Raw genomic sequence first — 25577 nt, 5'->3', positions numbered from 1 at the left:
ACTTGTGTCCTTTTAGTCACCGGTGTCACTCTTTGCACCTGACACATGGATAAACTCAGCATTTTACTAAATCAATTACATTTACATTTACAGTATTTATCAGTATTTATGCCCTTATCCAGAGCGACTTCAGTAGTTACAGGGACAGCCCCCCCCTGGAGACACTCAGGGTTAGGTGTCTTGCTCAGGGACACAATGGTAGTAAGTGGGATTTGAACCTGGGTCTTCTGGTTCACAGGCGAGTTTTTTAAGTTTTTATTTTTATTTTAAGTGTAGTGATTGTCACATGTGATATACAGTAGCACAGCACACGATGCACACAGTGAAATTTGTCCTCTGCATTTAACCCATCACCCTGAGTGAGCAGTGGGCAGCCATGACAGGCGCCCGGGGAGCAGTGTGTGGGGACGGTGCTTTGCTCAGTGGCACCTCAGTGGCACCTTGGCGGATCGGGAATCGAACCTGCAACCTTCTGATTACAGGACCGTTTCCTTAACCACTAGGCTACTACCGCCCTTAATCAAGAGTTTGATGTGGGATATGTTTCATTTCTGTTGGCCAGGGGCTTTCACGGTTTGCCTGTTTCCTTCTGGTGATTTTTTTTTTGTGTGTGTGTGTTGGTTTTTGTCCTGATATATTTTCATATGTTGTGTTTGCATATGATGTGCTGCTGATTTAAACCCTCGGATCCTCTCATTTCTCCAGACTGTGGATCACAGGTTCTGCCTGCAATGGCTGTTCTCCACATGTTATGTAAGTACATTATTCTACCTCATTCACACTGCAAAATGCTGCAAAATCTTCCAGTAATCTGTCACCTTGAGGCAAATTTTTGACATTAAACTGAAGACCTCTCCAAAAGTACTGGAACAGAAAGCTTATAATTTTTTTTTCTTCTTGAAATTAGACATTTGCATATATTATCAAACTATGAATATTAAAAGAGAGATCAGAGTCTCCGGATGAATTCTCAGTTTTTACATCTATATATGTTAAATAATATAGAAAACCTCAGACCTCATATCCAGCCACCCAGGCTTTCAGGTGAGCAAAGCCATAGGAAGATGACAGAAAAATAGATTCAGTCTGAAAACCAGATTGGCATTCATCAAAACGTGCTGCGACTCACAATCAGTATTTACAGGAACAGTCTCCCTGGAGCAATTTAGGGTTAAGTGTCTTGCTCAGGGACACGATGGTAGTAAGTGGGATTTGAACCTGGGTCTTCTGGTTCATAGGCGAGTGTGTTACCCACTAGGCTACTACCACCCAATAGAATAGTACTATTATTATAATAATAGCTATTTCTGAAATACTAACTTTCCAACAATGATGTTCCACTCTTTTACTTTCTGACAAAATAATGTTAAACATTAGTTTTTTTGTAAGCATTTGCATTTGAATTCCACTTCCCTGTATATATTTTCATATGAAAATAAAAAGAGAACAGTGTTTTCTGTGGTCACTGGATTACGTCTGACTAGTAAAAATAATTCTGTATTTCTCTGTTATACATGAATGAAGGAAAATATACATATTTTAATGAGGTGTAGGAAAATGTTTGACGTCTTACACAAGAGTGTAAATTATACTTCATCTTCCAGTTACATCGATCCTCCTGACAGCTTGCATGATGGAGAAGGGCAGCATAGTCGCAGGTAAGAAAATACTGTATCAGATCCTTCCATTTTAAACTCTATTCATAAAAACATAATTGAAAACTGTGTTGGTGTGACAAAAATAATTTCACATAAACCAATGCTGCCTTCTCAGTCAAAAGAAGAGAAGGTGAGCGTGTATGGACAGGATTACGTAACCCCTTAAAATTCCTCCCTCCACCATTTCCACAGTGTTTTAGGAAAATTACAGCACCAAAATTTAAAGTGAAGTGATTGTCATTGTGATACACAGCAGCACAGCAAAATTGCAATACTGCAATAACTATTGCGAAGAACTCCAATTTGCATTGGTTGTGTATTTGTGTGCTACCATTTTCAGGCCCTTATAATCTCACTCTACCTGAACAGGCACTCTGGCATGTTCAGACCTGCCTGGCCTCTGTGGAAGCGATGAACAGGCGATCTGCTCTGATGCAGCCACCGGTCCTCTCTGCAGCTGTCCACGCGGCTATATTCCAACTCCACGAATCGACTGGGACAACACCACCACCTGCAGAAGTGATGTCTCCATGTCCTTGCTGTTTTGTTCGTGTCTGACTCATTTCTTGATCAGGTTGAGCCATGACTGAACAGGCCTATTCCCTTTAGAGGCTGACTCACCAATGACTCACTCACTAAACGAGTCCCAGTGAATCAGTATATTGTTCCATGATGTGTAATGTCCACCTAGTAAAACGTATTATAATTGAACAAATTGATTTTTTTTGCACATCACTACAAGAAATGCATCTTTTATTTGCTGATTTGGCCTTTTCAGTTTGGTTGTGCTACCTACTGTCCGTTTCTCTTCTGTTCGTTTGAACTGCCTGTGTTGAAGCATGCCTCTGATTCAAGAAAGGGAAGATTTATATTTTTCTCTCACCCCTGTTTAGGCTTGGATGAACAGTTCCATGAATTCTGTGGGGTAAAGAGTCATGCATTTTATACATCTTGAAATTGATTCAAACAGAGGAAGCGTATCTGTAGACCTTGTTTCTTTTTCAGGGTCAAAATGGTTATGGGTGCTTTCTGAGTTATTTGATAAAGATCATTGACAACATTACATCATTGGTGTTACCAGTACAAGTGAGTACCGATCCTTTGTCCTGGTGCTGTTTTTTGAGTAAATGACTTTGCTTTATTCCAGCAAAATAATTTCTATTAACTTCCATTCATATTCTTTATTACCACTTTTAATGTGTAAGTAAAGCATTAGTAGAGTTCATATGTTCCATAAAGAACATTTGCCGCTTTTCTTTCCTCTGTAGACTGTATCCATTTTACTGGACAATCTGGTAAACCAGTCTCAGCATTCGCCCAGCACACAAAATGATGTGGTTCAGTGTATTGAGAAGTTACTGTCTACATTAGTGGAACCCACTAACTTCACCAGAAGCTACATGGGTGAGTAGTTACTGCCTTGCACGGGGATTCATCATAGGGGAAGTTGTATGATTTATATCATGGCAGGTGGGTTTTCGCTTTCAGTATCAGAATATATAACAGCATACGCTGTAAGTGTGGAGGGTGAGGAAAACGGGGTCCGAGATTGGCGAGGGAGGTAAGGAGATGAGTTTGAGATGAGTTGCGGAAGCTGAGTCCCCAAGGGAGTCCCAAACAGCTGTTCAGCACAGATTATGAAGTGCGCGATCACCCGGTTCTGAATTCTTAACTGTCACTTGACTGTAGTACAGTAAATTCTGCCTCCTCCAGCACTCTGACTAAGTCAGTGACACTTTCCTATGATTTTTTTCTTCCAGAGTTAAACGTAGTAACCATCAATCCAAATGCTAGTCTCAACACTTATCTGCACACTTCAGATGCTCTTCTTGAAGTCAACCTCATTACCATGACAATGATGAATGCAGGTATATAGATGCACAACTGCATGTGAATTGTGAAAGCTGAATATATATACGTTTTTTAATTAATTATTATTTGTATCTTCAACTACGTGATGTGGTTTTGGGTAATACATGAAAACGAACTTAAGAATATCTGACTATATATTTACATTATGTAAATATATAGACACATTATATTGTGTCTGGTATTTGATCATCTAGCGGGGTTGGACTTACAGCAGCTCTCCCTACTCTTTCCTGAGGCAGAATCATTTTTGTGCCACCCAAAGCACAAGAGCATGGAAAATGCAACTGTAATTTCATTTTTCATAATAGCAGAAATTGAATTTGGAGCAGGAAAGTTGTGTTTTTAGGGATGTAAAAATTCAGATTTCTGGTTGTGCAATTCAGATGCAAATATATTTAATTCAAAGTTTTAGTGACTTCTGAAGTGACTTTTTTGCTGTTTAATTTTCACACAGGGATGGCATCAGTGGCACTTGTCACCTATGAAAAAGCTGACAGCGATTATTTGGCCTATTACGAGCAACTGTCCAAAATGGTGACTGTAGCCATGACTCTAACAACAGAAAACCTGCAGGACAATCCTTTCACCCTCACCATTAAACATCTAGCAGAGATTGAGGTGTATTTCGATTTATTAGCATTTTATTAGCAATTGATATGACTCTTCTTAATATTAAAACTGATGTATAAAACAAATCTTTTTATTCAAATCAATTCAAATCATTATGGTCAGTTCACTGAAATGATTTGAATCTTTACTAATAAGACTAGGTGGGCATCACCTCTTTTTTTATCTCAGCCACACTTCTCTCTAAAAAAGGAGATGGTGCCCTTCAGTCAAAACGGGTGTCTAATGTTTCACAAATTTATATTGAAATTCATTCACTCTTTTTCTCTCTTTCACTCTCAATCACTTCTGGACTCAATCCCCTCAGAAATCCTTGCACAAACTTTTAATTTATAACTCTTTTTACCTTGAACAATCTTTTTTTTGTTGTTGTTGTACACTTTATACATTGACTCCAGTTATTTGCACACATTCACCCTACCTGTTACTCATATGTTTTATATTAAAGACGTGTAATGTTTGGTTATGTTTGTAAATTTGCACGTTAGTTCATTGTTTACTTGCAATATTTGCAATACGGTGGTCTGTAGCATTCACTAAAAGCATTTCACTGCATATCATACCGTGTATTACTATGTGCGTGACAACACTGTCACAATGTGGAAGCCCACAATGCAGTTCAGCAATTGCAATTACTTTTTACATCTTTTACCTCTTTTTTTCCCCACAGGATATGGATCAAACGTTTTGTGCACAATGGAATAATGGTTATTGGAGTCAGATTTGTGCCACCAAATACTCCAACTCCACCCACACGGTCTGTGAATGTGATTCTCTGTCAACATTTACTGTTATGAGAGAACCGCCCATGACTACAGACAGGACAGTTATGTTTCCGACAGGTTTTGGACCAGTGTTAAATGTATTTGAGTTAGACTCCGATGAAAGTATCTTGGGTGCACAAACTCCTTCTCAAGCAGTGTTGTACACAGAAGAGGCACAAGTCGGACTGAACAGTACAGACAACACAACATTTTCTACAAAAGCCCCAAAGCGCAAAACAACACCAAGTCAAGGGGCATCAGAGGTAAACGAAATTCTAAGCAGGCGTTCAAAATGCTGAGTTTATATTACGAATTGATTTTTGTTTCATTTCAGGAGAGCAGAGTATTGGATGTGTTGGGTACAGCTGCGCTGTCAGTTGGGTTGGTGTTTGTGGCCTTGGCGGTGTTGACCTTCATCATCTGTCGGAAAAACCCCAAAGTGAACAGCACGCCTCAGTTCAACCTCTGCATCTCTCTGCTGTTGCTTTATCTCACCGTCCTGTTTGTACAGAACTTAACTTCTGCCATTCGCCCTTACAAGGTGGTTAACCAGCATAAATCAAGACTGCGTTCAGAAATCCGGTCAAGGGGACCATGATGGCGGTAACAATTCTTACATGTGCTCTGTTTCTCAGATATTATGTCAGGTGCTTGCAGCCTTTCAGCAGTTCCTCTTCCTCTGCTGCTTCATGTGGATGTTCCTGGAGGCCGTCCTACTCTTTATCGTAATCAGGAACCTCACACAACTGTATGCACGAGAGCGGGTGACACTGCACTGGAGCTACTGGTGCCTTGTAGGCTATGGGATCCCCGTTGTGATTGTTGCTCTGTCGTTTGGGGTGAGATTTGAGAGCTACGGGGATCATGTGTGAGTACAGAAACTATGTTTTTGACTAAAGTATAGCGTATGATCAGTTTTCATATTTACAATTGATTTGTCACTCTTCCTGTAGTTGTTGGCTAAAGGCAGATCATGGCATCCGTTGGAGCTTCATTGGTCCAGTGTGCTTCATACTTGCTGTATGTACAGAATCCATAAAGTTCTTGGCCTTCAACTGTTAGACAAGTTGTTACTTTCAAATGGCTTTGCTTAACTTTTCTTTCCTCTCAACCTCACAGTGTAATATAATTCTTTACTTCACCCTCTGCTTCAACCTATTCTGCACTGTGAAGCAACACAATCAAAAGTTTCAATCCAGAAACAACAAGTAAGAGAGAGTGGCTCGGCGCAATCTTGCGGTGGGACCATGTGGTGGGAGTAATAGTTGTGGAAAGACGTTCGAGTTTCGTAATGATAAGGTGATGCTGGTGAAGTTCAAGTGATAGAGTGCGGGTGGAGGTTGTCATCTGGTGGAGAATCTGTGTCGTTAAGTACGAGGTGATTTCCGGTTGTGTTGAAGTTCCTTGTTCAAGCCCGTTCTGTGAATAAAGCTGTAGTCAAGTTTTATGCCAGAGTGCGTGCAGAGTTAAATGGATTTTATTTTAAGCAAAGTTACCACAACAATATCATTACACAGATGTTTAGAGGCAATTTTCATATAAATATGATGTTTCTATAGACTTATGTCACAGCATTTATTTCAGAGTTGCTAGAGTAGATTATTCTGCTATTTGAGAGGGGTTCCCAAATTATTTGACAGTATTAAGATTTTTCTTAGCATTTTTCTAAATCTCATCCTCCCCAAAACTTTGTTTCGCAGTTAGAGATTCTTGGAATTTCCGTTTACATGTCATTTTTTTTTTTTTAATTATTCCTCCTGCTAATAACTTTTATAATCTGGTGGGTCCATATACCACAGCACACTGAAAATTCAGTAGCTTTATTAAACAGTCAAAGTAAGTCGATCTCCTTCCCGAGGACACACCGCTCGCAGCGAGAACAGATGAGCGCCCTTCAAATCCAGGACACGTGCCATTAACACTGCAATTCACCTGTCACAGCGGCGAGGGTCAGTCTGGGAAAGGGATTTTATTACAAATAATAAATCAACGCGGAGTCATGTGCCGATTGCCAGAACTCAAAACTCAAACACAAAGTTGCCAGGTCAAATGTGCCGTTCACCAAAAAAAAAAATGTAATATAAATTTGTACAAAAGTAAATTTTTACGTCCAATCACTGAGCAACTGCAATGCATCGAACATTTGAAAGCCATGACGGTCGGTGGAGATAATGTTTTAGGGGGGAGATGGGAAATTCTCTGGGTGGATAAAGCATTAGAAAGGGGAGGTAACCTTTCCACTTATGACGTCATAAGGGGCCAAATCCCAGATCCGACCATCTGAGCTGCCGCTCTCTGAACAGCGAAGCATAACCTATCGCCGTTTCAAGCTGCTGCAGGACCGTAGACAGGCCAGGGGAACTCTAAAATAATCTAACAAAGGCCAAGGCGACATTTAAACAAAGGATTCATAAAAGCACACAGGCAGAGGCACAAATGTCTTGCCACGTCAGGGTAAAAAGGGAGAGGCGCAAATGCTTGACATTGTTGGAAATTTAGATTTTTAATATATAAAAATGTCAGGATGTGGATCAGAAGGCACACTTGCGGAGGACGCCCCGACGAGCAGTGTGTGGGGACAGAACTTTACTCAGTGGCACTTCAGCGGATCGGGATTCAAACTGGCAACCTTCTGATTACGGGGCCGCTTCCTTGCCTACTAGGCCAACTACTCTCCCATGTATATCAAATGAAAATATCTGTTGCTCATAATGCTCCTGTGTTTTAATGAATGCTATCAGAGAAAAAAAACGAAATGAGTGCAAACACGCCTAGTTTACTTCTACCTTTATATGTCAATGCAGGATGATATTCTTCAAATCTCTGGCCCAGTTTTTTATTCTTGGATTCCCGTGGATAATTGGTTTCTTTGTGGCATATGGCTTTGTGCTACAAGTTTTGTACCAGTTACTCAACTCTCAGCAGGGAACCTTCATCTTCCTGGTTCACTGTGTCTTCAATGCCGAGGTACAGTGCAACAAACCAACATTTTAACATTCTATGTCGTCAATTCTAAGGTTGTGGTAACGTTTCACATGGAATGCAGTAGAGTAGAGCATGCACCAAACGACACAGAGACCTGTTAAAATCATTGTAGCATCCATTAAGACCTAGTGGTGAAACCTTAACAATGTCTATGCAGTATATTACCAAAATATTGCTGTTTCTTAGGGTTAATAAAATAAACTGACTATTAATCACTGCATTCAATCACATCCATTTCATAAAAGAATTTTTCTTTAGTCTTGTGAGTGAAAAATGATGGATTGTGAGTTCCACTCTTTATACACTAAGGCTACTCACTACTGAGTCCTTTTTTTCAATCCGGGGGTAAACAGCCTGTTTGAGTTCAAATGCAATTTCCAATAAATTGCACTCTACAGATCATTCCCATCAGAAATATTCTATTTACATGCTCAAAAATGGTAAGTAATAACTATTTTTTTCTATCCATATGTATATTTACAGGTTCGGAAGCTGTACAAAACATATTGGAACAAGCTGATTGAGAAAATCAATACCTACACAAAGAAGAATCCCAGCAAAACCCAGCATTGAACACAATGTTAACTGCTGAATTAGATTGTTTGTTGTAACGTTTACTTGATAAGATGCACCGGGATGGGAACTAAGGAACCAAACCAACACACAGCACCAGTACATGTTTAATTTAGACAGATGACTGTCAATTTTAATAACTCGGGTATACGTAGATCTTAAGAGCTGGACTTAAACGTCTTTTGGTTAAAGTCATTTTTGGTTAAAGTGCTTTATAAATTAGTGTGGTGTGGTTTTTGGCTTATCACTTTTGACAAGGGTTGTGGGCTCTTCTATGGAACATCTGTGCAATTAGGGCTTTATAGCAATAAGACCTTAAAATAGTTAATCAAACTTATTTATTGGTGTTCATGTAAGAATTCCTGATATGATCTTTTCCAGGTAGGTATCATGTTTTAAGTTAACATTTAAATCATGCATTTGTAGTTAATGGTTTAATTTTGAGAAATGATCAACATTTCTTTTACATTTCTATATATGTAAAAAAAATTAGCCAGTATTATGTAGTAAATATGGCATGTTAGTTGTAAACAATTTGCATGTATGTGAAATAATTAATAAGATTTGATGTTACACTATAAGAATAAAGTATGTAACTTATTAAGCCTCCAGTTAGGTTTTGTTTATCAATCCACCCAAACATCCATCCATCCCTCCATCCATTCATCCCTCCATCCGTGTCTTCTCATATGTTTTTAAAAGAGATGCACATCAGTTAACATTAACCCGCAAATAACACGTTGCCAGCTGATTCACAAAAAATGTTTTAGATTGCACAAATCCAGTGATTTGCAAATACGCTAAACTAGTGATTGGTCAATGTGGACATATGTGTTACTGTCACGGGTGGGCTGGACATGGCATGAAGGAGGACGCATTCGCACGATCACAGGACAGGGGTTTAATATAAAATACACGAGACAGGGGAAATATGAACACGCACAATCATCCGACGGCGAACAGACACGAACAGGATAGTTATATACAATTCTATAAATATACACCAGGTGAACACGATCAGGGAACATTACACGAGACGAACATGAAACTCCGGTCCGGACTCCGGATCCGGAGTAACCCCTGCCAGTCCGGATCATGACAGTTACAGTAACATCTTCACTTAATCTTCACACAATTTGGTTGAATTTAGCCACTAGATGGCCTGCTACTGTTAAGAAACATTATCCTTTTTTCAAGACTTATCAAATCCCCAATCATCATGGAGCAATTTGTGCATTTGTGAGTCATTTTCTTCAGATTTGTTGATGATGTGTGTCAGGATTGCCTGCAGCTGGGCTCCACACCGGAACCCAATCCTGACGCCCCATAAATGCCGGAAGTTTCCGCCCGTTCGGGGTCGCTGGCATTTTCGTGAACTCTATGCACGAACTTGACCTTGTTTGGTGTTATGTGTTTTGAGTTCTGGCAATCGCCACACGCCTACGGGTTTGTTTATGTTCTTTATTTAAGTTTAAATCGTTTTCGGCCACCGCGCCAGTCTTTATTTGTATTTCTTTGTTTGTTATAATAAAACCCCCTTCCCAGCATGTCAAACCTCTGCGCTTCCTTCCCTCGTAAGTCCGTAGTCGTGACAGAATGCCAGCGACCCCCCCAAAAGCGCAGAGGTAGAAAGCAGAGGAGAAGAAACGCCGCGAAAGACGCAGCCCGGCGCGGCGAACGCGGACGCCAGACGAGAGACCCGACACCCGTTCTGGTCGAGCGTTTTCTCCCCGAGAAGCCGTGGTACGCGGCGCCGGGTGATGACGTCACCCCCGGGAAACTCCGCGAAACCCGGAAGCGACAACGTCGGCGGGTGAGTGGGCGGAGCGAGGACGTTGGCGTCGGCAGCAGCGAGGAAGTGACGTGGGCAGCGAGCGCAGAAGATGCGACCCCCACGATCTTCGGCATGTCGAGCCAAGAACTCTGCGCTCTGCTGGCAAGACTCCCCGTGGACTGGGACGACACGGACGACGACGAGAGCACGGGAGACGAGAGTTGGGCTCCGCCCATCGCACCAGTCTGCAATCGTCGCGAGGTCCGTGGGGACCCACGTCACTTCCAGGGGGGTGAGAAGCGTCAACGGCGGCGTTCGTCCAGCGAGGAGGTGGGCAGGCTCCAGCCCGAATGGCCAGAGTACTGTCCCTGGGAGTTGATCGCACCCTGGGTCCAGGATGTCCGCAGGGTGGACGACCCTCGGAGTCACAGGTGGGAGGACACGGATGACGAAAGCGACAATGACGTGGATTTTCGTTGGGCAGTCGGGGCCGGGATGGCTCCACCCAGCGCGCGCGTCCGAGATTGTCGCGACATCCGTGAAGATCCACGTGACTTCCGAGGGTATGAGATCGACACGGACCAACACGAGGATGACGCCGATTGGGCAGTCGGTGCCGGGATGGCTCCGCCCATCGTGCCCGTCCATGATCGTTGCGAGGTCCGTGGAAACCCACGTCAGTCCCAGAGGTGCGACAACAGTGAGGAGGAGGACAGCGATGTGGGGGTAAGCTGGTGGAACAGGGCGACAGGAGGTCGCCAGCCAGCAACTGCACTGCCGGAACTGCCTCACAGGGAAGATGCCCTCCCAGTTCCAGTCGCCGACCCGCCTTCCCTCTGCTCGGACGTTCCCCAGCTGAACGGCAGCGCATCACCAGCGCCCCCGCATGCTGGAGAAGATGTCCACCACCCCCCACGCCACACGCCCACCACCATCTCCAGCGACGTGCCCAGCCCCGTGTGGGACAGCCAAATGGTCCCAGGACCCTTCAGTGGGGCAGCAGACACTGATGAGACCATCACCATCCTCGCGTGTCTGCTTGGGTCAGCATGGGGCTGGAGCACAGCCCTCTGGCAGCAGGGAGAGACCGACAGGAGTTTTCGGGACTTCCAGCAGAGACTGAGGGCGGAGTTTGATCGGCCAGAGCCTGAGCCATGGATCGAACTCTGCCCCTCCACCACGTCCAGCGCCAGTCAGGATCCGGGGCAAGAAGACCAAGCACTGGCGGGCGACGAAAAGATCGCACCTCCCGAGATCCTGGCTGTGCCCCCTGAGGAGGTCCCGGAGAGCCCAGAGAGGGAGCCAGACGACCCTCTCTTCTGTCTGTCTCTGTCTGTGTGTGTGTGCGTGGCATATGTGTCCGTATGTCGCCCCCACTTCCCCTCTTTGTGTCCACCAGATGGCGACCCAGCCACGGAGCCGAACCCCAGGGAGGAGGTTCCTGACCCGAATGTGCTGGTCCAAGGCGAGGTGGACAAGCCCCAAGGTACCCCTAAGTCCAGCCGGGGGGGGTGCTCCCCCAAAGAATTTTTTGGGGGGGTGCAGTTCGGGTTGGGGACTCCTCCTGAGGGGAGGGTAGGTGGGGAAGCGATTGAGCTGGGTCCTCCGGTAGCCAGTGAGGAGGGCGGGCCAGGCATGGGCCTGCGTCTGCCTCCAAAGGGGTGGAGCGCCATAGAGCCCCCGGGTAGGCATGAGGACCCAGCTGGGACAGGCAGGAAGAGGGCCTGCTTGTCCCAACGGACGCAGAAGGGGCTAGCCGGATGGTCTGGCAATGCCTCCCCCTTGGCACCAGGGCCGGGCAGCGAGAGGGGCTGCATAGTCCCAGAAGGCACCAGCCTGGGGTGCCTGGAACAGTCGCCGGAGGTTCTGGGACAATCTCCCTGCGCGGTGCAGGGGGGGACACAAGACGTGTCAGAGGAGACGTGTGGAGACAGGGCCCACACGTACCCAGATGGATCGGCCCTGATTATTGTGTGCAGGTACGAGGGTCCGGGGCCGCCAAGCGGGACCACGCCGGGGAGCCAGGCCGAGGGTCCGGGGCCGCCAAGCGGGACCACGCCGGGGAGCCAGGCCGAGGGTCCGGGGCCGCCAAGCGGGACCACGCCGGGGAGCCAGGCCGAGGGACCGGGGCCGCCACGCCTGACCACGCCGGGGAGCAGGCCGAGGGACCGGGGCCGCCACGCCTGACCACGCCGGGAGCCAGGCCGAGGGACCGGGGCCGCCACGCCTTACCACGCCGGGGAGCCAGGCCGAGGGACCGGGGCCGCCACGCCTTACCACGCCGGGGAGCCAGGCCGAGGGACCGGGGCCGCCACGCCTGACCACGCCGGGGAGCCAGGCCGAGGGACCGGGGCCGCCACGCCTGACCACGCCGGGGAGCCAGCCCGAGGGACCGGGGCCGCCACGCCTGACAACGCCGGGGAGCCAGCCCGAGGGACCGGGGCCGCCACGCCTGACCACGCCGGGGAGCCAGCCCGAGGGACCGGGGCCGCCACGCCTGACCACGCCGGGGAGCCAGCCCGAGGGACCGGGTCCTCCAAGGGGAGGATACAGCAGGGCAGGAGCCCTGTGGTTGCCGCCGTCCGCCCCGCCGCCTCCACTGATGGTACTGTTGGGGCTCCGAGGACGTAGCCCTTGGAGGGGGGGCTCTGTCAGGATTGCCTGCAGCTGGGCTCCACACCGGAACCCAATCCTGACGCCCCATAAATGCCGGAAGTTTCCGCCCGTTCGGGGTCGCTGGCATTTTCGTGAACTCTATGCACGAACTTGACCTTGTTTGGTGTTATGTGTTTTGAGTTCTGGCAATCGCCACACGCCTACGGGTTTGTTTATGTTCTTTATTTAAGTTTAAATCGTTTTCGGCCACCGCGCCAGTCTTTATTTGTATTTCTTTGTTTGTTATAATAAAACCCCCTTCCCAGCATGTCAAACCTCTGCGCTTCCTTCCCTCGTAAGTCCGTAGTCGTGACAATGTGACATTTGTGTCATCACAATTTGTGAATTTATGTCTATTCGGTACACCAGGAATAGCCCCATGTAACAGGAGACAGGACAGGTCTTTTCAGACCTTTTATAAGTGAAATTGAAAGTGAAGTGATTGTCATTGTGAAACACTGCAGCACAGCACACAGTGACAGAACGAAAGGTGTCCTCTGTATTTAACCATCACCCTTAGGGGCAGTGGGCAGCCACGAAAGGCTGATCCAGTTATTGTAATCTGTCACAATCGAGGGGGGAATGGAAGGATGGACACTGCAGGTAAGGGAAAGGAACACTGTTTATTGGGACAACCAAGGTAAAACATGTAGATATAAGTCACCACAAGGAGACAGCGCTGAGGTGCTGAGGTGCATGTCTCGGCAGCTTCCTGCTGTCCTCAGGTGATTCCTGACAAGTCCAACTCTTGACAGGGCAGCCCCACTCGTCCCTGGTCATGGGCAAACGAAAACGCCCAAGTGAGCCCTCGAGGCTTCACTCAACCCTGTAACTCAACAGTTACATGAGGCAGACCATACATACAGGCAGCACAGACATGGGGTGACCCGGGGTGACACGGGGAACAGGGAAGCCTCGGTCTGCGTCCTGGTCATCATAACACTACTGAATCTTGACACTCCCCTATTGTGAAATATTTGTAATCAGAAGGTTGCCGGTTGGAATCCTGGTCTGCAAGGAGCCACTGAGGTGCCACTGAGCAAAAGCACCGTCCCCACACACTGCTGTCATGGTGCCTACTGCTCACCAAGGGTGATTGGTCCAATGCAGAGGACACATTTCGTTGTGTCACCGTGTGCTGTGCTGCAGTGTACCACAATGACAATCACTTCACTTTCTTCTTCATCTTCTTTCTTCTTTGGGTTACAATGAATAATGTCCATTATAGGCTTCCGTAGGTCTTGCTGTCTCGTTCTGCTCAGTTTGCATGTTTCCCTTGGGGATTCTGACATGGTGTTAAGTTTGCATACATACACCAAGCGGCTGATATCCTCAGTATCATCTCATCCTCTCACACCCACAGACCGAGGAACACAGACGACATACAACATGACTCTTCTCCATCTTTTATGTAAGCATGTTATTCATAGGATGTAAAATTATGTTGTTCCTTTCTATGATAGCAAATCTTGGTCAAATTGTGGAAATTGTGGCTTTTTTAAAGCTGAATCCTTTTACATTTAAATCAATTAAAAAGTTGGTTTTACATTAGCCACCAAAAACCTACATTTGTGTGGTTATGCAAAATAACCTTTATACTAAATACATCCATACTCTGATATATTGTCATATTGCTGCTACTTGTCAGCCTGATTTGTCTAAACTGACAGTTAAATGTGTTTATCAGAGCGACTTACAATCAGTAGTTACAGGGACAGTCCCCCTGGAGACACTCAGGGTTAAGTGCCACAATGGCAGTAAAGTTAGGGTTTGAACCTGGGTCTTCTGGTTCATAGGCGAGTGGTTTATCCACTAGGCTACTACCACCCTATTATAATAATACAATACTATAATAGTTAACTAAATAGTATTATAACTATTGTTCACTTTTAAAACAGAAAAAACTATTAAATACATTTAATGTTCAAATGTATATCCTACTGACATGTAGAATTAAGTATTAATGCTCAGAGACAATACTGTGCTGTTCTTTTTTCATTTGCATTATACTTACCCTTCCCTGTATGTGTTTTTCATATGAAAATATGTCATGATCGTCTTGTGCAATGTTCCCTGATCGTGTTCACCTGCGTATAATTATATAATTGTATAAAGCTATCCTGTTCGTGTCTGTTTGCCGTCTGGTCATTGTGTGGTGATGTTTCCCCTGTCCTCTGTATTATGTATTAAGCCCCTGTCCTGTGACGTCGTGCGTATGCGTCCTCCTTCCTCGCCATGTCCAGCCAGCGTGACAAAATAATAAGAACAAAAACAGTAATAACTTAGTAATAAATGTCTGCTACTATAATGTAGCATGATCAGGTGGGCTTAAGTTTCCCTTGTTTGCATGGGGAACCTGTGTAGATGTATCTCACATTTTGGCCTACACAAATGTTCTACTCACCCAATATTTTGCCTGTTTGATCACTCTTCTCCTGTATATTAAATGAAAAATGGTTTAGTTATTCATGTTTTTCATTAATTCTGATATCACTGACGTTTTTGCTTTACTTGACTTTACTAACTATTAAGTAATTTTATTAAGTGAATCCATCATGGTCTCACACACACTCAATGGCATTTTTTCAGATAAATTGATCCTTCTGTCAACTTTGAAGAGCAGCATGGCACAAGGTAAGTGCATTTCACGATTTCTCCACCCACAGAAGCATCTAAAGGACAACGAAAGGATTCCAGAAGCCCACATTTTCGCTCCATTAAGCACAACGATCAGATGAGAGCAACAAGGCTTTCATTTTGTCCTGTGTGCCTTGTCAAGTTAATTCTACGCTGAATGGAACTGCAGGAGGGGCTTGGTGTGGCTTTCCCGTCCTGCGCAAGAACCCAAATGCCTGCTCATGCAGCATGGTGAATAACGGTCTGGTTTGTGGAGCCACGTACAACTACGATATTGACCAGATGTGGGCAGAGTGTGTGTACCAAGGTATGGGGATCATTTCAGTAGACATTGAAATGCGCGAAGGAATTTTTAAGGATGTAGCAGTGCATGCTCGGCAATAGCAAGACACTCATGGGGCGGATGCAGATAGTGTGGGTGGAGTTGGAGATCGTGCTGAAGAAAGCAGAAGGTTCTGATCGAGCTCCGTCTGTGCCCGAACAGGCCCTCTGGAGTGTTCGGGCGAGCCTCTACTCTGTGGGACGGATCAGCAGGCCACCTGTCCTCTCTGCAGCTGTCCGGACAGCTTCGTTCCATCTCCACAGACCGTCTGGGACAACACCACCACCTGCACAAGTGAGAAGTGGCGATTGCCCCTGCTTTTGCTTGTCCATGGCACCGATGGTACATTCATTTGGGTTTTATTTTCTTCTAAAAACACAGATTTGATAGACAAGCTGTCAGAAAAATGTCAGGTGTGTTTTTACACATTTTTACATAATTAGTTATTTTAAAAATGCTAGTTGGAAAACATGCATTTGTCTGTTTCAGCCAAGCGAGATAGATTGCAGTCTACAATTCCTCCTTCAGATGGGTAACAACATAACGTCCCAGGTGCTGCCACAGAATGTGAGTTTGGACAAATACGAACTACTAATCACCCAAAAACCAACACAATGCTGGTGATTTCATATGGGTGGTAGGTTGGGTGGTAGTAGCCTAGTGGGTACCACACTCGCCTATGAACCAGAAGACCCAGGTTCAAATCCCACCATTGTGTCCCTCAGTAAGACACTTAACCCTGAGTGTCTCCAGGGGGGCGACTGTCCTTGTAACTACTGACTGTAAGTCGCTCTGGATAAGGGGCGTCTGGTAAATGCTGTAGATGTAAAAAGTAAATGTATCATATGGCACCAGCTGATGCATGTAGATGTTGAAAACCAGAAAGGCATGAAAATTGCTACTACCAAGTTAACTTTTCCTCTTGTCTCTGCAGACTGTGAGAGTCTTTCTGGACAATGTGTTGACTTATTTTGGTTTCCTGAACCAAAGCAGTTATGGAGATTCTGTGCTCAATTTTGTGGAGAACATGGCCTCGAAATTGGTGCAGATGACATGGAACAAGACAATAGAGAACATCACCACCAATACCACAGGTTTGTCTGCAGCTTTGTCCAACTACACCACGTGCAGTCTGTTATGTTGTGCTGTATATACTTCAGTCAGTACGTTTCCATGCATTGCTGTGTGCTGTGGCTGTACTTCTGCTGGGAAACTGCAGGTCCTGCATTCACGTGTATGTTAGATGTTCCACCTAGCAAGTACAGGGCCCTCTTTCGGCATCTTAATGCACCCTGCCACACAGCAAAAATGGTGGAAGGTTGGTTTGTTCTCCAAATTCTCCAGATCTCAAGACAATCAGAAGCAGCACCTCGCCACTTACAGGATTTACGGGGTTTATTTGGGGCCAGGCATCACAGCAAAGTCCATGCCTTTGATGAGGGTGGTTTTAATGTTATGGCTGATTGGTGTACATATTGTTTTAGGGGTGTAGTAGGGTGGTAGTAGCCTAGTGGGTTGAACCTATGAACCAGAAGACCCAGGTTCAAATCCCACCATTGTGTCCCTCAGTAAGACACTTAACCCTGAGTGTCTCCAGGGGGGGCGACTGTCCTTGTAACTACTGACTGTAAGTCACTCTGGATAAGGGCGTCTGGTAAATACTGTAAATGTTTTAATCACACTTAACATCCATGCAACATCCGTGAAGCTGAACCTTAGGTTTTTTGCAATTCTTTTCAGAAATTAATATAATATCAATCGGACCATTGGCAAACTTGACCCAAAACCCTCAGATGAAGACCTCTGATGCTCTTCTTGACATTGGCTTGATCAGCCTAGCGAAGAATAACAACGGTACTGCAAGTGCTCATAATTCTGATATTTTACTTTAATATCTAAAATAGGTTGTGTTGATATGTGTATGTAAAAGATAAACCGGGTTTTGAGTCAATACATTCTAAAGAAGAAGTTAACAAGATCCTTAAAGTGAACAGAATGAACGACTTTGAATAAGACTAGAAACGAGAGGTTCAGCACAAATCCCAGGAACTCCAGTAAACAGGTCCATAATGAAAGGTGACAGCCATCAGCCATCAGGGCCTCCTGTCATGGGATGTGACAAAGGTCTAAACTATTTTTTCTTGTTCGGAATGTAGTTAAGGATCCACGAACTGGTGCCTCTCTTACAGCTGGAACATCTGGATCAGAGATGAAGTAAAGATTGTTATGAAGTTGCCTTTATTGTCATTTTAGCTACATGCGTGTTAGACAGTACGTAGTGGAATACCAGAACCTGGTGCTGCACGTAACATCTGAACGATTAAACAAAGTTTAATCATACTGACATACTGACTACACAAAGTGTACGTGTGCAACACAGACATAAAGTGCAAACAGGGGACACAGGCAGTGTTACCGTATTATTAGAAATGAATATTAAATAAAGACGTTTAATTATCGCAATATGTTTATTCTAAATAACATTAATCTGTAAATGATAACTTGACATTGCCTGCGATTGAAATGCTGCACCGTAACGTATTACCTGCTGAGTTCTGTCCCTGTCTTACAAAAATCACACCTGCGCCTGGATCTTACCCCTCTCGTGTCTCTGTCCCACAGGAATAACTTTTTATCCCCCCCTTCACAGGCTCAGCCTCAGTGGTCCTTATCACCTATAAGAACCTGGAGCAGGTTCTGAAACCAGACCTCTTCTACACAAAGACCTGCAGTGTGAAGACAATGATGTCCTCAGTGGTGACCGTGGTCCTGCCTCACGTTGATAAAAAAGAGCTAGACAGTCCTGTCAACTTCACCCTCAGGCACAAGAAAGTCGGTGTACTTCAAGACTCAGATAAGGATGAAGTTGTGGGCCAATTGCCTCAGTTTTTTGTTATGCAGAAGTCGACCTACACACAAGCCCGCATGGTCATTTTCATTTGTCCTCGTTTGAATGAATGTTCACAGTAACACGGTAATTCACATTTGTTTTACTCATATTTTAACATTTCTTTCTGTAGGACTGTGTGTACTGGAATAAGAGTGCTTGGGTTTTGGACGGCTGTGAAGTCACGTTCGGCAACTCCACCCACACAGTCTGCTCCTGTGTTCACCTGTCCACATTTGCTCTCATCATGCAAGAAGACTATAAGAAGGTACATGTGAAGGGTCGGGACAGTGTGGGAACAGACAATCGTTAATGGTGGTAGTGGCCTGGTTGGTAACACACTCGCCTATGAACCAGAAGACCCAGTTTCAAATCCCACTTACTACCATTGTGTCCCTGAGCAAGACACTAGTGTCTCCAGGGGGGGACTGTCCCTGTAACTACTGACTGTAAGTCGCTCTGGATAAGGGCGTCTGGTAAATGTAAATGTAAATGTAAATTTAAGCCAATATTGAATTGCGACTTGATTACAGCCCGACAACTGGATAGATCTGGCATCAACGATTGCTCTGTCGGTTGGCCTGGTATTCCTGGTTGTGGCTATTTTCACGTTCACGTGCCAGAAGAACCCCACCGTGAACAATGTGGCTCGGCTCAACCTGTGCATCTCTCTGCTGCTGGCGCACCTCCTCTTCAAGCTGGTTCAGACCTTCATTGACCTCATTACACCTATCGAGGTTCTTAGCCAGTACATGCTCACCTTCAGAAAAATGGTCTTTTCATAAAACCTTGACGTGAGAATTCCTGCTTCCTCAGCTGGCGTGTGAAGGAGTCGGGGGGGTTCTTCACTTCCTCTTCCTCTGCTGCTTCGTGTGGATGTTCCTCGAGGCGACGCAGCTCTTCTTCGCAATCACCAAGCTCAAGCAAGTCAGGGCAAAGCAGCAGAAGCAGCTGCACTGGGCAGGCTTTTGCTTCATAGGTTATGGGATTCCTTTGGCTGTGGTAGGCACTTGTTTCGGACTGAAACGTGAAGCCTATGGAGGAATCAAGTGAGTTAGACTCCAGGACTCTAATGGAAAGCCTGACAGCTTTCAGCCCCGTGACTTCATTTTTCTGTTTCTTCTAGCTGTTGGATTAAGGCAGATGACGGTTTTCAGTGGGCCTTTCTGGGTCCAGTGTGCTTCATCCTGGTGGTATGTAACACATAAAACTGATCTTTCAATGCACATCTCCATTTAAAGGACTTTGGGCTCAAGTTCCTTGCATTGCACACTAGGTGAATTGGTGTCTAAATTCCCCAGGGGTGTGAGTGATGAGTGGCCCATCATTTTATATTGTTGTGCATGCTTTTAATGAGATACCTGGTATAATTCACACCCTTTAACACACTCCTTGGTGTGTATTATACCTTGCCTTTAACATGGGTATGATTTATTTGGACTGTATTGATTCCCGTTTATACGCTCCTCTCTTCCCTGCAGTGGAATGTAATTCTCTTCATCGGCATCTTTAAGACCCTCTATTCCACCGCGAAGGCTCAGCAATCGAAAGGTTTCCAAATAAAAAAAATGAAGTAAGGCAACACTCATCTTAGAACACACGCATTCACAGTTGCGTACAGTAGCAGCCACGCTGTTTTCAAAAGGCGTAGCTGGTATGGTAGCAGCACGCGACATCAATGCACATGGTGCCCTTTACGAGCGAGAAATTCACGTGTGATCGTAACGTTTATCAACCCAGGACATTGGTGATCAAGTCCGCGCTGCTCTTTTTCATCCTCGGAGGCTCCTGGATATTTGGGTTTTTCGTGAACATCAGTAAAATGGTAGAGTTGATCCTGGTGTTGGTCACCTCTCAGCAAGGAACCATCATCTTCCTGGTTTATTGTGTCTTCAACGCTGAGGTGAATTTAGAACCTAGACCAAACATTTGATCAATTTACCATACATGATCGGTGTTTTGCACTTCTTTTCAACGAATGGAGTGAATTGACTCTTTGCTTGTCCTCTCCCAGGTGAGGCAGCATTACAGATCATGCTGTGGTCGGTGCAAATAGGACAAGAGGACAAGACGCCAAGAGGACAAGACGCTACGCCATGACTAGAAACAAGCAGCAAGTTGCCACTTCTCAACTCTGGATGAGTGAAATTTGCACAGGACGTGAACAAGAACATGTTATCTTAATGGATGCAACCTCTACACTACACTGTAAATCTTGGTCCATTGAGTCGGGTTTGTCATCATTTTTGTCGTGTCGGATCGAACTTGCGCAGTGGTCAGCAAACGCAAACTTTCGGTCTGTAATACGTATCCTTTCCGTATTATTTGCTGCTTGTGAGATTTGTTTCGGTGATTGGTAAAAGTGTTTTGCATGTTGCAAAAGAAAAATAAATAGCCAAATGCAGACCAACACCCTGCCCTAGACTGTCCAGTCACGCTTAACCACTGTGTTGCCAGTTCAAAGTTGTCTTGCTATCCCGAGTTTGCGTTATTTTCTGCTGCCAAAAGAGTTTTGGCAGCAGTCTGTGTGGGAAAAATTCAGATTCAAAAATTCAAAAAAGGGAATCAAGCCTTTCCATTTAGTGTACCTGCACTGTGAAAATAAGGAAACGTCTCTAGATGGAGAGCAGATTCTCAGACACAATCTCTCTCACACACACATACACATATGTGAAGCTCTCCACAGTGCACAGTCTGGGACTCTTGGTCTGTGAAAGATGTTCCTCCTGTGGGTCGTCTGCCTCCAGCTCATCCCAGGTACTGTAATCGTCAATTTCTTCTCATGTATAAGTTACTACTTTATTTTAGTGTGACCTTTGAGCATGAAAAGTAAAACAAAGGACAATCTGAATCAGAAACATAGTTAAAAATGAGATATAAATTAAAAATCATTCCAGATTAACAGGTGAAGTGTGGTAACATTTACCAGAAGAAGAGTTTTTGATTGATATCTCCAGATGTTTCCAGAGATCTTCACAGCCTGTCTATTTTTAGAAGGATTCTTGTTTCATTTAACAGTCCTTTCTGCTGCTCCTGAGAAGAAATTTCAAATTCAAATTCAAATTCAAATTTCTCTGTCACATACACAGCGATACATGGTATGATATGCAGTGAAATGCTTTTAGTGACTGCTACAGACCACAGTATTGCAAATATTGCAAGTAAACAGTGAACCAATTTGCAAATATTGCAAACATAACCAAATATTACACTTTTAAGTTTTTAACATAAAACATAAAATATGTGTAACAGGTAGGGTGAAGGGGTGCAAATGAGTAAAAATGTGTAAAAAGTAAAAAAAAATTGTGCAAGTATTCTGGGGGGATTGAGTCCAGAAGTGATTGAAAGTGGAAGTGCTGGAGTGTATTCGAGTTCTGTCCTATGAAGTGCGGTTGTGGTTGTTGGCAGATTTAGTGGGATTGTGTTATTCTGATTATTATAACTGAGGAGCGCATCAGAGCCTTTTCCACTAAGCCTGCCTGGGACTGTTTCTGTGACGATTCGCTCCCTTATTCCTCTTTACTGTAAGCGTGAGACATTTCAAAAAACGAAGCTACTTCACCATCCACCACCTCCGTAAACCACCTTCGCCGCACGTGAGGAACTGCATTTCAAATCGGCTTCCCGGGCGAGGGCCACGCCCAAGTGATGATTAAAAATGTCAATCTGCAGCTTCTGAACTCCACAACGGGACCGGAGTGAACGGGAGCAATCTGACTGACGGCGCGACGCCGGTGAGCGACCAGGTTAACAAGCACAGGGCCCAACAGCAGCACGGTACTGGAGACACACACACACGCACACACACACACACACACACACATGCTTACTGAAAGAGGAAACAAGCCTGAAAGAGGAAACACACCTGACTGTGACGTTGCTTTCTTCTTTCCCTCAGCGCCTTTTTTCAACTTCATCATGCTCGTTTGTGTGTGTGCGCTGGTGATGGTGTGTGTCGTCGGCCTCCTTCTGTACGTAAAGAAGCAGCTCAGGACCAGAACGGCGGGTACGCAATAGAAGCACAAATAATCCACATTCATTTATCATAAAATTAAAAAAAACTTCTGTGTTTATACAGAGTTTACTGGAGGCATTTGGTTCATTCTGTTGCCAATATGTTATTATGTGAAATGATGTTGGCAAAGTCAAATGTTGGTTTGGTTTGTGGAAATAGTGCAAATAGATTCAAAGAGAGATAGATGTTACAATTTTCTCATTTTGAGGTCAGAAGGAGCACACGTTTTAAGTTTAACACCGCTGCCAATAAGTTAGACCCTTTTAACATCAGTCGAACCAGTTTCTGACCAGAAAAAGTCATTATTTACTCAATAACCCAATCAGCCATTCCTGAATTAAATTTAAAGAGCAGAAGCAGCCAATCAGAATGCCTGTTTTTCCATCCGAAAAGTGAAAAATCTGTTTTTCTGTTTTGTTCACAGCAACAGTGTTTTACACCAAAGGAAACGTAGACACCAATAACGGGGTGAGAAGAAACTGAGCCTTTTATTTTGAGGGACCAGTCCTCCTTCCGATGTGCTGACAGGGGGACACCAGTTAACATTGTCACATGACTGTAGCAGTCACTTATGAACTAAACCTGCAGGAACATCTGCGACCTTTTCCAGAAAAATCGAGGTGCTTTGAGGTGGCTAATGAAGTGCCGTCGTAACCGAAAGGTTTTGGGTTCGAATCCTGAACCGGCAAGGTGCCACTGAGGTCCACTGACTGATCTCAAGGCTGACGATGGATGACGAGCGAAATGTCACTGACATGACAAATATCTATCACTTTCACTTTCAACCGTGGGAACGTGGGATCACATCAGTACCAACAGTATATATATGCTCAAATGTCGTTTTTTAATGTTTTTAATTCATTATTTGTCTGTATGTTGTTCTACTTTTCTTTACACCATCCTTTCACACGGAAACTCATGCGCTCATTGTCGTTCTTGTACAGGATGAGTATGAAGCGATGGCTTCTCTTGCAGTCATCCTGGTCCCCAAAGATGTTGCGGCTCCGGCTATCAATCCGGACCCTGATTCTGCATATGAATATGGATTTCCTGACACGGAGCAAACACACATCTACCAGAATTTAATTACAAGTTCTTGCGAGGAGTCCATCTACCACAGCCTTTATCTGCTCTCTACCTGTGGACCTTCTTCAACCCCTTAGACATTCACCTTGGGAAATGATAACCCTCTAGAAGTTGAAATGGCTGGGATTCTGTAGATAAAAGAACTGCAAATGCAACCAGGACTATTTATGCTTCTGAAAGACTATTTATGCTTCTACGCTTTGGAGATTTTTCTCCTTTGTGCACAACATGTTTATGTCACATGCAGAGTGAGGCACAACTTCATTTTCACAGTTGAACACAAGGAGCTGGTAGCATCGACGTGAGCAGCCCAATGAAGTGATCAATTCTGGTTCACTAGGACCCCCAACTATGAATTCAATCTTTTTATTCACTCTGTTGTGGTTTCTATACAGAAGTCAGACAATAAGAAGGTTAAAAGTTCATCTAAATATTCTCTAAAGAGGAAGGTCTTGAGCTGCCATTTGTGCTCAGTGACTGAGCTGTTCTGACCTCGAGGGGAAGTACATTCACCGTGTCACTGTGTGCTGTGCTGTGCTGTGTTTCACAAGAACAATTACTTTCACTTTCATTCAAATACATCACACCAGGGCGGGTGGCCATGCCCCACTATGTAGTTTTAATATCTAAGTTAATAATATTTAAGCTATTATTTAATTTTAAGAAACAGCCTGTCATTTAAATAAAAACATGACTAATGCTAGCTGTAAAACGAATCTGAAAGGGAAGCTCAGATTAATAAAGTTTAATTGATTAATCTTTTTTTTTTAAACAATTGTAATTTCAAGTAAAGTATTCTCATAAAACGTTTTTAACCAAATCAGGAATAAAAACCTAACTGGTGGCTACCGATACATGGAATGTATAAATAGTGTTAATAAAATGAACAGACACGATTGTTTCGTTTCGTTCTATTTGATGATTATCCAGAGCTTCCTGTCCCACTTGGAGTCGCTTTCTGAAATTGACGAATCTGCTGCCGTTTGACGAATCTGCTTCTGTTTACATCTGCAGGAAAACCAAGTAAAACACAAAGAAGTGCACGCGCGAGTCACCTTGTTGGCGTGGTTACCGGTTCATACGTTTTTTCGGGGGGTATTTTTTATGATTTTGGGTATTGGTGAAGTAATTTTATTCCACATAAAATGTAGAAACGCGTGTTATTTAGTGCCGGTCTGGTGAGGGAGGAGCGGGCTGATTTAAACGCGTCTCTGGTAAACAGACCGGCGCCGAACTCGCTCTACATACAGACTCGGGTCAGACTTGAAAATGTTCTTCTGACACGTTTTATTGTTTTTTAAAAAGCTTAAATGTAAGTAGTTTGTGTCCAGCGGGCTGGTGAACAGGTTTAACAGCAACAGATACAGTTATGCTAAAGTAGTTTCACGTTAGCAGCTAAATGCTCATTCAGACTGATGTCTGGGATCATTCACACTTTTAATGTGGAGACTTTTTCTTCACTGTTCTTTATCCAACACATTTCCAACATCACCAATCACATTTAAATAAGAAAACACTCTGCTGTGATTGTAAAAGACTGCAGCAGCTCACATGAGCTACAAGCCTTTTTATGTGAATAGAGAGAAGCTGGAGTTGGTTGTGCTCGCTGTAAAATTAGCTGCAACTGAGGAATCTCCTGGGAATCATTTATAAAGGTGATTGTGTGTAATATCAGATATCTGCTTTGTCTATTTATGTGTATTTTATAGGAATACTGTTAGG

The 25577-nt window shown here is 44.4% G+C and overlaps 2 protein-coding genes across 2 annotated transcripts; both read left to right on the top strand.

Annotated features, from left to right (window-relative positions):
• The first annotated feature begins 409 nt into the window (after positions 1–409).
• On the top strand, positions 410–5163 carry LOC114785817 (uncharacterized). Its single transcript, XM_028972441.1, has 11 exons — positions 410–592; positions 706–753; positions 1605–1658; positions 2028–2177; positions 2552–2583; positions 2664–2744; positions 2927–3062; positions 3419–3526; positions 3985–4148; positions 4828–4914; positions 5000–5163. Exons 1-11 carry the CDS (start codon positions 532–534, stop codon positions 5015–5017), a joined length of 939 nt encoding a protein of 312 aa, XP_028828274.1. The 5' UTR covers positions 410–531; the 3' UTR covers positions 5018–5163.
• A 620-nt stretch (positions 5164–5783) lies between these two features.
• LOC114785701 (adhesion G protein-coupled receptor E1-like) lies at positions 5784–21449 on the top strand. The gene is made up of 18 exons (XM_028972221.1): positions 5784–5789; positions 5875–5941; positions 14272–14319; positions 15498–15542; positions 15715–15852; positions 16030–16161; positions 16249–16280; positions 16357–16434; positions 16802–16961; positions 17608–17721; positions 18518–18795; positions 18888–19022; positions 19288–19491; positions 19571–19803; positions 19881–19947; positions 20236–20327; positions 20495–20657; positions 20769–21449. Exons 3-18 carry the CDS (start codon positions 14298–14300, stop codon positions 20808–20810), a joined length of 1935 nt encoding a protein of 644 aa, XP_028828054.1. The 5' UTR covers positions 5784–5789; positions 5875–5941; positions 14272–14297; the 3' UTR covers positions 20811–21449.
• The last annotated feature ends 4128 nt before the right edge of the window (positions 21450–25577 follow it).

Source organism: Denticeps clupeoides, chromosome 3 (assembly GCF_900700375.1).
Source record: "Denticeps clupeoides chromosome 3, fDenClu1.1, whole genome shotgun sequence".
Classification (NCBI taxonomy): Eukaryota; Metazoa; Chordata; class Actinopteri; order Clupeiformes; family Denticipitidae; genus Denticeps; species Denticeps clupeoides.
Note: the sequence above shows the minus strand (reverse complement) of the source record. Positions and strands in the feature narration are given on the sequence as shown.